We start from the raw sequence: 13,598 nt of genomic DNA, 5'->3' as shown, positions 1-13,598 counted from the left end.
GAGCAGACAACAGAGGGGCAGTGTGACTACATACTATCCCTGTTGCGTGGCCCTGCATTGGAGGAGGTTAGACTATGCATGGGGAGTCAGTCAGTGGGGCCCAGTGATTTATACTCCTACTTGAGAAATGCATTTGGGGAAAGACGTAAACAAGCTGAGGGGGAAGACATCCGTGACTATTCTCATGCCCTGTCCCAGATCTTAAGCTCTGTGGTGAAGCAGTCAGCAAATGTAATACCTAATGAGAGAATCGTTCTCCGGGATCAATTCATAGAGGGTTTAAGGGAGTCAGCTCTCAGGCATGAACTCAGGAAGATGGTCAGGGACCAGCCAGACCTTGGCCTTCTAGATGTGAGGCGTGAAGCCCTCTTGTGGGAAGTGGAGGAAAGCAGGTCCCATCGTCCCAGAATTGTTAAGAGCAGCCAGGTTAAGTTGGAGGTTTCAGAACCCCAGTTGTCTGCTACTGAGACAAACAATGGCCAATCTACTAGATGATGTTCAAAGAGCAGTAGCTCATCAGGGGAAGCAGCTAGTGGAGTTAGGCAAAACACTTGCTGATCTAGCAAGTGCTGTAACTGAACTGAGTAGACGGACCATTCAACTGACTTTCCAGGAGCCCAAGCCACGAGCTAGAGCACAACCACGGTTCACCCCAGATGGCCAGCCTATCTGTTTCAAGTGTAGGGGCGTGGGCCATATTGCTAAAAGGTGCCCACAGGCCAAAAGGGGCCAAGATGATCCAACCCCTGATGCTTCTGTAGTGCAGGAAAACTTTCACCCTCGGTTGTCATGAGCCAGGCAATTCGAGTCTGCTGGCTCACCATCAGTAACACAAGACAGAAGTAGGATCTTAGAGCGTGCAGTCGGGGAATGCAAAACTGTCGAGGTGAAACTTCAGGGAGTCTCAGTATCATGCCTACTTGACACTGGTAGCCAGGTCAGCACAATTTCTGAGAGTTTTTTCAGGGAACACTTGTCAGATAAAGGTGAAAACATTCACCCTGCATTTGAGTGGTTAAAGATCACCGCAGCCAATGGATTAGACATACCCTAAATGGGCTATGTTGAACTTGAGGTTGAAGCAATGGGTCTGACTATTCCAGAGCGAGGCTTCCTGATAGTCAAAGATTCTGCACACTCTTCCTCCGTTCCAGGCCTCTTCGGAATGAATGTGGTCAAAAGATGTCGAGAACTGGTACACACTGAGTTTGAAGGCACACTGCAGGGTAAACTTGACTCGGACTGGAGAGAAGCTTTCAGAAGTCTTCATGCAGTAACTGTAAAAGACAGGCTCTCTTTTGCTTGGGTGGCGAGTAGGGAGATGGTCCATGTTCCTGCGTCATCTGCTGCCACAGTCATGGCAAGGGGACTGAAGACTGTGAGTGAACATGGCCCTTTAATGTTGCTGGAGCCTGTGAATGCACCCTTGCCTGGAGGTTTGGTTGTGGTGCCTACCTTAGTTTCATCTGAGAGTCACGTGTTCCCTGTTCAAGTCATGAACATGTCTGATGAAGACATCTGGCTAAAGCCAAGGATCAGGCTAGGGGTTTTGACTCCTGTAGACAGTGTGAAAAGTGACGAACTTTGTGTTTTTTTTTTAACGCATTAATTTTTTGTAATTAATTCATTGTAAATAACGCATTAAAGTCTAACCCCTCATATAAACCTTTGATATGTACAAGGTCAGTTTTAATTTAGTTTTATTATTGCATGATGCTGCTATTTGTTTTTACCGTACGTACGTTTTATATAATTTAACACATATTAATTGTCTTTATATACATTTCTGAGAGCAAGCCACTTTTTTAATACATTTGAATGGTGATTTGAAAATATATTGTACCTAGCCCTACAGTGAGCTAGCCTGGCTGACGCGACTGCACATCTCAATGAGATGCTGGTCTGGAAACTACTTGTTAATTTTCTCATATTTGAGGCGTGGTTTTACAAATGCCTAGAGCCGTTTATTGGGCGCTACGAATGTCTATCAAATGCGCCCGGTAGTTCCCATGCTGCCTTGCGCGCGATTCATAGCCAATCGTATCATTTATACCAGATGACGTATGTAGAGCGATAGAAATTCGACGAGGAAGAAGAAGAAGCTTTACTGTCCATGAGAAGACGATGGCGTTTAATGATTATTGCCGTTTGTGCAAAGTCAATATGAGGGTAGAAGGCATATACGGTCACTCTGCAGACCTATTGTATCCAAAAAAAAACAGTCTATCTCGCTAAGCCCCATAGCCTTAGCCACCAACGGGGCTAGCTGGTAAATAAGGTTTTTGCCAAAGCCTGCTGGTAGCAGAGCAAACACATCCTTCTTGGCAGTGAAGTCTTTCAACGCCAAACGTTGCTCTTTTTTAAAATAAACTTGCGTTCTAAGCTACTTAAAACACTGTCTAAGGCTCCATCGAACGGTGACGTTAGGTCTGCTGCCATGTTGGATTAACACACTACAAGCTTCGGTGTCGCGCATAGACGTCGTCATCATCTTGCTGCCCCCCCCCGGTCTGTGATTGGTTCCCTATCTCAGGCGAAAATATGGGCGATGGTTTCCAGACTGCTTTTGCAGCGAGAATGAAATCGCGCGCAAAGCAGTATGGGAACACCCAGGCTAACAGTCAGCATGTATTTCTTCTAACTGAGACAAGTCTATTTTACAATAGCCATTTTTAAAATGAACTGAACTTACTGTACTTTGGATTCAAGGAAGAAGCAATAACTGAACAACATAGCAATACAAAGCAGTAAAACATAAAATAGTAAGAAAGCAATGTGAAAAAAGAGCAAATCAACGATATCTGTCAGATCACCTGGAGACTTCAGTCCAAAACAAAAACCTACTATAATGGCAAAAAAACTTTCAGATGTGTGTCCTGTGTTAGCCTGGTCGTTACCATCCTATGTTTCTGCCCAAAATTTGATTTCGGTCTCGCACGGAGTCTGGCCAAATTGCACTTCCGCGGTTCGCGTGTAACCGCGCCAATCAGCGAACAGTTGAGTGATGACGCGGAACTCGCATGCCGAGTTGCTTGTAGTCCAGCGAAGCTTGTAGTTCAACAGCATAGCAACAATTAGCCTGGCTCCGCCTGCCTACGTACTTCCGCTCATTTGCATTCCCTACAGTACTCCGTCTGGAATAGCTTGATCCGCTAATGTTTACTCCGGCCAACTGGTTGGCGAACCAATCAGCGAACAGAGGGCGGGTCTGAGAGCGATTACGTTTCAGTTGCGCGCCGAGTTTGAAATGTTTACACGAACGGAGACGGATATACTCGAAGCCATTCGCTCTGTTGTGGATATGCTTCCTGGCATTACAGCACTTTTATTCCAATTTCGCGTCCTGAATTGCAATGGGGGATGGTAGAGTAGCGATTTGTTTACTTGTTGCGTTCTTGAAAGGGGAAGTACGAGGCAGCAGAGCCTGAAGGCTCCGGCGCATAACATACGTCATTACCAAACGTTAGTGATTGGTTAAAGGAACTCCGATGATTTTAAACCTCAAACTGTGCCCTCCCACCAGGAAATAAACGTTTGCCAATGGATCTAGGCCAGACTCTCTGCGAAGTCAAAGAGTTCTCTGCGAAGTCAGAGAGTCTGGTATCCAGGCTAAGCAACAATGGCGACGGAGGAAGAGACGCTAGAAGCCATCCGCGAAGTTGTCTCAACTCTCGAGAGCACCACGGAATTAAAACCAGAACAAGAGGCTTGTCTTGTCAATTTTATAAATGGCAAGGACGTCGTAGCTCTCCTTCCAACTGGCTTTGGGAAAAGTTTGATTTATTTAACTGGAAGCGGAAGTGGTAAGCGTAAGAGCCTGAACTCCAGCGCACAATATACGTCATTACCAAACGTTGCTGATTGGTTAAGGGAAATCCAATGATTTTAAACCTCAAAATAACCATCCGCCCATTACGGAGACAGATTCCTATCCACCTTATTCCTGGGGGCGCTGATGTAGAAACGATTATGGGCGCAACTTCTGGTGACACACCGGAAGTAGCAGTGAGCCATTGGTTGCTAGCGCTTGCTAGCGGTTTTCGTTTCCCGTAGCGGTTTGTTTGGAAATTTACTGGTCTTTACTGTTCTTTACTAAACGATTATCAGCTCCCGCAGCATTTAAAATGTCCTTGCGCAGCTCGGGAACATGTTGCACTGTTCGCGGTTGTACTAATAACCAGGCGAAGTTGAATCTGTGGCTACAAGAGCAGTGTTTTGAACATGCACCCGGACGAAGGGGGAATGTTGTTGTGAGAGACGGTACAGTTTCCACCGCCTACCAAGGGATGAGGAACACAGAAGGATGTGGCTGAAACAACTCAACTTGAAAAACAAAAAACACCGAAAACATTGTACGTGTGCTCGTTTCATTTTGTTGACAAAAAGCCCACGGAGGAACACCCGTACCCTACTTGTGGTTGGGAGAGACCACCAGAGAAGAGACGCCGGGTGCTAAAGACGTACGGTACAGCGCTCAATGATATGTCCTATGTATATATGTCTATGTTCGGCTCTCTATTACATTGGGCCAGACTAACGTGCGAGACCGAAATCAAATTTTGGGCAGAAACGTAGGATGGTAACGACCAGACTAGTCCTGTGTGTCTGTCCTGTTCCTTTTTACTAAGGCGGATGAGCAGTGTGTCTGACGGGCAGCCACAAAAAATCCAGTCAGCCGTGTTGTTCTCAAATAAAAAGAAATTTATTACGAAAACAGGAAAAAACAAAGAAATAAAGCAAAACATGATGTTGTGGTCAATGACAGTATCGCTGCCATCCAGAAACCCGCGTCTCCATTCGAACTCTAAAGTTAAAGGTTAAGCCCCGCCCTCGCCACCTGAGGAGGGAGGAGAGTGCACCTTACTGCCACAAACAATAAAATTCATTGCTTTTAATCAATATGTGTAATGCGTGTGAGGTTGGACCCAAGAACAGCACAGACTGAGACCAGTGTAGGAACAGTTCAACAGTTTATTGACCAAGCAGGGTTGCAAAAATCCACAGCAGGTACACCTGAAATAGTCCACAACAGAGCCAGCCAAAACTGTCCAACTCTCCAGCAGAAACCTCTGGGGAGGGAATCCAAGCAAACAGAAAACAGACAGGGGGCGAGCAGGCAGATGAGTCAGGGACGGAAGGCTGGTCAGGTTACCTGGGCAGGAACGACGAGGACGGGTCAGGGATAGTGATGGTCCTCTGACACCCGAGGCTCCGACACATGCGCCGTAGCTCATGAAGCAATTGTATCGAACCACTGTGCCGAGGCGTGGTTCGGTCACGTGACTAGTGACGTTTGAAGCACTTGAGTGACGTTCGAAGCAGTTCAAGTGCTTCGAATGCTTCAGCGGCAAACGAATCACCCCAGGGGTTCGGTTTGTCATGTGAATCACCTCGTGGGATCGAGTGTGTTCAGGGATATCTCGGATATCCTATCCCTATTTAGTGGTACTCATTTGAATGTTTCTTTGCATAGTAGGTTGGTTTGTTGCTGTAGTCGGAGTTAGTTGCGTATTTTGTGGAGATAGATCATAAGATTCAGAGAGAAATAGATAAATTAGTTATAGTTAGACAACACTAAATTGATAGATAGACATAGTTACATAGATAGTCCTAAATAGCGTTATATATAGATAAGATAGAGAGCGAGAGAGATACAGATAAGATATAGACATATAGTCAGAAGTGGGTGAACAGTTTTGGTTCGGACAAATCACGTGTTTTGTGACGTATGAACCATTTCACAAGGCGCGTTCGACTTCATGCAGATCTGCGCAGATCTGACTTGACGTGATGCATGCTGGGTTGTTATGCTCATAGACCTCGAATATGATTGGTTAAAATGAACTTGTTCTACCCAGCATGCATCACGTCAAGTCAGATCTGCACAGATCTGCATGAAGTCGAACGCGCCTACTGCTTCATTCAGAAACCCTGTCACTGGTTTGGTTGTGTCGGCTCTTCGGGAGAGATGAGATGAGTCTTCGAAGCAAATAATGACTGAGTCAAGAGAGATTTGGTTTGACACTGTTGCATTCAGTACAAATATTCTCTAACACTACTAAACCATGATACCAAGAGCAAATGAAAATAGCTGATGTAAGCGCTGAAACATAATCATTAGTGTAAGTTAGCAAAGGTTCATAGAGTGTAGCAGTGACGTAATCAAAATGGTCCACCGACAACAGCGCATCACTGATGAGGTTCGTGGTACACTGTGAAATCAACGGTCTTTCGTTAGCGAAACAAGGGTTCGATTCCCATTTGTTCTTTATTATTTATTTTATTGTTATATGTATATAATTTTCTTATAATACACTTTAAACCACATATCCATGTAATGTAGTCGAATAGGAATGTGCGTGGCAAATCAAGTCCCATACAAGCATGAACCAGTATGACACGTCTCCATTGCACTACATTTTATTGTCCACTAGATGTCCTAATAGAGCACTGTGTCACTGAAGCTTCGAGTAATGAACCTTTTTTTGAATCACGTGTCGAGGCTTCAACAAAGCCTCGATTGCCCATCACTAGTCAGGGACAGGCAGGGTCAAAACCGGGAAAGCAATCCGCAGATTAATGCGCGAGAGCTTAGCATGCTGCTGAAGACAATCTGGCCAAGACTGAGTGGAAGGAGTGGGTATAAATCAGGAGAGGGAACACAGGTGAAGGTGGTTGCACTGATTAGGTGGGAGTGGCAGGCAGGTGATCAGGTGAAGGAACACAGGTGAAGATGGTTGCAGTAATCAGGTGGGAGTGGTCGGCAGGTGAGTAGAAAAGTACTGGCAGGAGGGATGAAAACCAGGAGCGGATCTTGACAATATGTTATCCCAAATAATCAATATATCCTGTAAACAGAAATAAATGAAATAACCCTAAATGCGGTTCCTACACCTACAGTAGTAGAAGATTGTTCAAGGTTGGTCAGTTGCACTATTTCCATAGTAGAGAAGGAAGTTTTAGTCCTGATTTAAATGAATTAGTATTTTCCACCTGCTTGTATTCCTCTTCCTTAAAACACAAGACTGTACAATGGAGCCAGTGTTGCATCTTTTTAAAAGTTGACATGAAGTGTTTAAATGTGTCCTTCATCCAACAGAGACAAACAGCTGAAATAAAAGATCAGTTTCATCAAACAGAGCAAAGATGCAGTGGAGTCTGCTCATTCTGATGGGTAAGTGGATCAGATCAACATCAACCATACTGCTGGATGTCTTTTATATATCTTCATCATCAGAAATCATTACAGCTTCATCTGGATTTCAGCTGACACCACTCTGTTTGACATGTCAACTTCTTACAATTCTCAGCACAGATACATCTAAACTATACTTAACATATACATAAACTGGGCTAATACACAGCAGATCAAATGATTTCATTTGTCTTCCAATCAGCTCTACGTCTGTGTTTTCTCTGATTTTAGGTCAGTGTTACTTCATCACATGTCAACTCTACGAGTACCACTATATTGAAGATGGAAAGAACTGGACAGAAGCTCAGAAGTACTGCAGAGAAAATTACACTGATCTGGCCACAGTGTCTAACATGACAGACATGAAGAGACTCCTTGAGAAATCTGGAGGGAATCAAACTGAAACCTGGATTGGGTTGAACAACAGAACACATGTCAACAGGACATGGCACTGGTCTCTACCTGGAGTGGAGTTTGAAGACGATAAAACAAGATGGGCTAAAGGTGAACCAAATGATGCAGGCGGTCAGGAGAACTGTGTATTTATAAGGAATGAACGGTTGACAGATTTGTCTTGTAAAGATGAACGTTGTTTCATCTGCTATACTGGTGAGTGGATATAAATTCAGCATCTTTCAACCCTCCATAGATAACATATATCCTCAAATCTCTTAACTAGACATTTCTTAACAAGACTAACTGAGTCGAAGAAATAAAATGTCAACGTTGTTCTGATACCAGCAGAAAATAAATCAGGGGATCATCACTATTGGTTTGTGTAATCCATGTCATAGATGTTGCTGATGCCAATAATAATCTTGTTACATTTGAGTAAATCATGCTCAAAAGATATACATGTCAAGTATACTGTATGTTTCTCTGTTTACTCCACAGAAAAAAAACATCCCAACTAAAGGTCACATTGAATAAAGAAAAGAAGAATTTGGTTGATGACTACTATGACTGATGTTTGTGTGTTTACTCCACAGAAAGTAATCCATCCACAAAGATCCATGTGATTAATGAAAGAAAGAAATGGATTGATGCTCAGAAATACTGCAGAGATCATCACACAGACCTGGTCAGTGGATTCAACCAGTTAGATGATGTAGTACTCAGTGAAGACAAAGACTATTGGATCGGCCTGTTCAGAGACACCTGGTGGTGGTCAGATGGGAGCAGTTCCTCTTTCAGACACTGGAATCATACGTTGTCATCAGAACATGAATGTGCAGTGACCATGTTGAAAGAAGGAGGAAGATGGAAGAATGCCAACTGTAATGACCAAAAGCCTTTCTTCTGTTATGATGGTGAGTTTTTAAAGATCCATGAAGATAAAGTAACATCTCCACATTTAGCTCCAGCACTGGAAACTGTCTGAAGATCTACCTGAATCTATTATTCCACAATACTGATCTATTTATGTGTGAGTTAATGTACAATTATTTCAGAGGTGATTAAATCTGCACTACAACCACATCCCAAAACATATTTAGATTCAGTCTGTAATTTTATTTCACAGCTGCATGGATATGCATCAAAATATCAGAATGTGAAGATATTTAAGTGTCACCAAACAAGAAGAGACTTTGTTTTATGCTTTTAAAAGTCCTTAAAGAATGTGTCCATGTCTTTCAATGACAGATAAAGTGATCCTGATCAAAGAAAATAAGACCTGGGAGGAAGCCTTGTATCACTGCAGAGACCACTACAATGACCTGGTCTCCATCACCAACCCTCACCAGCAGAGATGGGTTCAAGAGAGAGCCAAGAACGCCTCAACTGGTTTTGTCTGGCTGGGACTGCGCTACACCTGCACTCTGGATTTCTGGTTCTGGGTCAGTGACGAGGTAGTCACCTATAAGAACTGGAACTCTACGGTGAATGATGACTGTGACCTGTCTGGAGCCATGGAAACAGGAGGACAACATCAGTGGTTCAAAATAATGGATAACAAGAAGTTTAATTTCATCTGTTCTAAGTCTTAAACTCACTGATAACAGGCTTTTTATTCATATACTCAGAATGTTGGTTGTGTATTAAATGTATTCTTTCCATCCTTCTTGAATGGTGAACTGGGAAATGTAGGAATCCCAACTTGAAATGTCTAAAAGCTGTCTTCAGATTCTGAGAGGAAGAAGCTCCACTATAGTCAGTTGTAAAGTAGTGCAGGTTTACTGTGGATGTTTAAAGTGGAATAAGTGGATAATCTGATGTGATAATGTTAACACAATTATCATGGAACTGGTGCAGAAACACCTCAAAGACTCCAGGTGTCAAATAACCATCACCATTTGTATCTTAAGTGGGAAGTTTCTCCTTCTTTCTCACTTTCACTCCTGTGTAACATGTAGACTTCTCTCACAACAGTGTGCTCATTTGCTTTCAAGAGAAAACAGGGAGACTATGTTATGTTTCATCTTTTGCTGATATTCTATTCTATAAAATGACATCTATGTTATGATCAGTTTCTGGGCTTTGGTTAAATGGATAGTTGAATTCTCTGTTGTTGAACCTGTTAAAGCATGGAGTGGCCTCTAATGTTCATTTCCTTAAGTTTGTTCATCTACATCTTATCTGCGATTGAATACATAGACACAAGTTTAGAAGATGAACCTATTTACCCAATGTATGTAATCACAAACCAAAAAAATATATAAAAGAAATGAAAAGCTGTATGTTGTTAATTGTTTTATTTCTTTTAATGAATGTCAGCGTTATGAAGATGCTATTTAATTCTACTAATATCTGAGCAGTGAGGGTGTAACTGTGTTCTAACAGATGACTGGTCTATAAGTGACATTTAAAGACTTTACCTTTTGGAAGACAGAGACAGAGACAGACAGCCATTAACGCTCAAACACACAGAGTCAACAGTCAACTGAGAGTGGACAAAACATGGAAACTCCACACAGAAAGACCTTGAACCTCCTGAGGTGACAGCAGAACTGCATGTAATTTAAAATACAACTGTTTTCAAATGATATCAGATTATGAATAGTTTTGATGCTTTGACACAGCTCTAAGGCACTGAAAAGAACTTTCTGTCAAAGATAACCCTTAAGTGATAAGCCCATGTCAGCCAGTTGTTGCTATAGCTGCTGATGATGTCCTGTTACAGTGTTGCCTGAACTCAGCCCAGTGTTATCAGATCGGGCAGTTCCAACTAAAGAATCTACATGTAAGAAACACATCTGGGGGACGATAAAGATAAAAAAATAAAAAGGGAATTATTCTATTGGCACACAAATGAAATGACCTACTGTGCTGTGAAACACTTACTGTACTCACTGTAATCTTAAGCCCAAGTTATGCTTCCGCGTTGACACAGCGCAAGGGGGCGTACGGACCTATTACGTCCTTGTGGACCCCCGTACGTCCTACGCAAGGGCCAGACGTGCACCTCCCAAAAATCCTCGACGCGTGTCGAGGCGACGCAACAGCAACGCAGCAGCAACGCAGCGGCATTGGCTGTGATTGGTCCGCTAACTACATCCGCTGGAGACCGCTTTTCTGGTTTCCACTCATAAACACCGCCATTTTTAAAAAGTCTTCAGTTTGGTTGGTCTTTGAGAATGGACAACATGGAAGAGCGTCTGGCGGAGGAGGTTCACTGTGACTACGACAAAAGCCGGAAGGTAAATAACTATACGAGGCGAGATACGTCACAAGAGTCTCGGTCGGTCGGTCACAAAAAATCATAGCGCCCTCTACCGGTGTGGCATTGAATTGCATTTCGACACGTAAACCCCACACAGAACCATCACGGTCTCACAACTGCGTCCAAGCAACTGCGTGGCCATTGCGTGACCATTGCGTGATCACTACGTGGAAGCATAATCCAGGCATTGGTTCACACCTTGTTTATTTAGAGCTTAATTTTACCACAGCAATAATTGATTCACATCCCATTGCTTATGCTACTACTTATATATATCATTTTACTCTCTTAAGTCAGGCATGTTTGCTTCCACAATCTCAAATATTTCCTGAACTTCTATTTCTAATGTATAGTGCTATGTCATGCACAGCTTGTCTTAAAAACCAATAAGTCAACAGAGTCCCTTAGAACTGATTCCTGGGATTGTGCAGCAGCTCAAGAATTGATTTGTGACTTTATGATGCTTTTCTCTTTCTGGAGTTTTAGAGGTCTGCTTTTTTCCATTTGCCAAAATCTATGTGGATTCTTTCTGACTATCTCATGAGTGTTTCTGGTTTTAACTAGAAGATAGGGTGATGTAGAAGACTCATTTAGAAAGACTTTTATAAATGACAGTCTGCAATCACATCATAGACTTTAGGGTCAAAGTGTCTCCTGTCATGTAATACATTAGCTTTCATTCATTCTTCAGAGTACTGACATGAATGGACTCCCATTGGTTTATTGGAAACAGGATCCAGTTTTATTTTGACACAAACGTACTAAAAGTTAGGATATTTTCACCTCTGCTTCATTGATTAAACACTTTGTTGTTTTGTGGATGTTTTGTTCTTCTCACAGGACAGTGGACTGAATCTTCTAACACAAGATTTGCCCTCAGATCCAAGCAGACAGCTTTCCCCATCAACCTCACCTGAGAACCCAGGAAATCCAGAGAGCACACGACGTGCATCAATTTGCAGGATTAAGGTTGTTGAAGATCTTTTGGCTGTATTTATGGACAGCAGCATAATACGTTAGCCACTAAACAATACAGGATAATTAGTAATAAAAATATTTCCACTGAAATATCAAGTGCTTGTTCTGTTTTCTACCCCTCTCTCTGACATTTCACAACACAGGTTGTTCATGCAGATATCTTGACTGTGCATTTATGTCAACTAGATGTCACCTGATGTTTGTACCATTTGGTTCTAGAAGTAATAAAAGTCCTGTTAATTATCACACAGACAATTTCTGTGTCCCACTTCTAAACACATACCACCACACGCTGACAAAGTTGAGGGGTGACAATAACCAAGTAGGTCTTGAGTTATCTTACAGGCAGGTTCATAAAATCTCAAAAGAAAAGTTGAAATAATTTTTAATGATAGAACATAAACATATAGCATGGTTAATGATAGCAATGATAGCAAGGAAAAATATTAAAGTACTATATACAGTATACCAACAGCTCAACTCTCTGGCTCCTACAGGACACAACTCAATACTTGGGACTTACAGAGAGACACTGATGTCCTCTCTTAGGTGCAGATACAAGTTCACAGCCTCACATGGATCTGTTGCTAGATTCAGATGGGACTCGGCCATAAAGATATTGCACAGTTCATATACATCCAGATGGCATGGTATGGTCTGGTCAAAGACACATTGGCTTTTGCACAGTTGAACATCTTCATTTTCAACTGGGGAAAGGAAGTCTCTTGTCCCGTAAAGTTCAGTCAAGACACATTAGGCCGACCGCTGGGGACGTTTATGTTCTTCCAGGGCCTGATGGTGTGTGCGTTCCAAACCTGTGCAGTGTCATCCAACTCATCCTGTTAAAAAGAAAATACAAATGCATTTAGGAAGGACTGTACATACACGTCAACTTAAATGAGGATTAAATTACAGCATTAACCCTCTTCTCTCTCTCTCTCTCACCTCCTCTCTAAGTCTTTTTCTCCCATCTCTCTCTCATCTTTACCTCCTTTCCATTTCTCTTCTCGACCTGTCTCTCCCCCACCTTCTCTCTCTCTCCCCTTTCTATCTTTTTCTCTCTTCTCTCTGTCTCCCCTCTCTCTCTCATATACACAGACACACATATATGAAAACATTAGAATTCATGAACTCACCTGGATGAGTCCCATGCAACAAAACTGAAGGAGTCTTTTGTCCAGAAGTCTACCATCAAACAACCTGTTGTCTCTGAGGTCAGCGAACAAGGATAACCAGAACTCCACGCACTGGCTGCAAAGAAAACGCCACCAATAGTCAATTTTTTTGCAAGATATCACAAAAAAAACATCTATACCTCTATACCTGTTTTTAAAAATGTTTACCCTGGAATAAAATTACAACAAACCAGCATTTATTTTAAACAATGAAAACAAACCAAGACCTGTTGTTTCAGAAGCCACAAGAAATCCTATGAAATGTTCCTTGATTTCTGGTGCTTTGTCCATTGTTGACAGTCCTTATGATGACTGACATTTGCTCTTGGTGGCTTACATCAGGAGTACAGTCCAACATGACTGAGTAATATTTTGAATAACGATGATAAATGCTAACATTTATCCGAGGCTAGCTAAGCTAGCTAGCAGGACAAATAACAAACACACCTGCTAAAAACGTTACACGCGTTACACCTCCCTCCATCCACCTCACATCACCAATAAATATCTTACCTTTATTCTTTGACCGTTTTTCTTCCTCCGTTTTCTTCTTCTTGCGTTTTTCTTCCCCACTAGGAACATTTCTTTT

General features: G+C 42.4%; 2 protein-coding genes across 2 annotated transcripts; both read left to right on the top strand.

The window, feature by feature from the left end:
* Positions 1-1,054: 1,054 nt before the first annotated feature.
* LOC311486423 (macrophage mannose receptor 1-like) lies at positions 1,055-10,322 on the top strand (the record flags this gene model as incomplete). The annotated part of the gene is made up of 3 exons (XM_084542270.1): positions 1,055-1,378; positions 7,348-7,804; positions 8,185-10,322. 3 exons carry the CDS (start codon positions 1,055-1,057, stop codon positions 8,574-8,576), a joined length of 1,173 nt encoding a protein of 390 aa, XP_084398396.1. The 3' UTR covers positions 8,577-10,322.
* On the top strand, positions 8,833-9,183 carry LOC311486414 (lithostathine-1-beta-like; the record flags this gene model as incomplete). The annotated part of the gene is made up of 1 exon (XM_084542258.1): positions 8,833-9,183. One exon carries the CDS (start codon positions 8,833-8,835, stop codon positions 9,181-9,183), a length of 351 nt encoding a protein of 116 aa, XP_084398384.1.
* Positions 10,323-13,598: the final 3,276 nt, after the last annotated feature.

This window comes from Chelon labrosus (genome assembly GCF_963514085.1).
Source record: "Chelon labrosus genome assembly, chromosome: 1".
NCBI lineage: Eukaryota > Metazoa > Chordata > Actinopteri > Mugiliformes > Mugilidae > Chelon > Chelon labrosus.
This window is presented reverse-complemented; position numbering and strand designations above follow the sequence as displayed.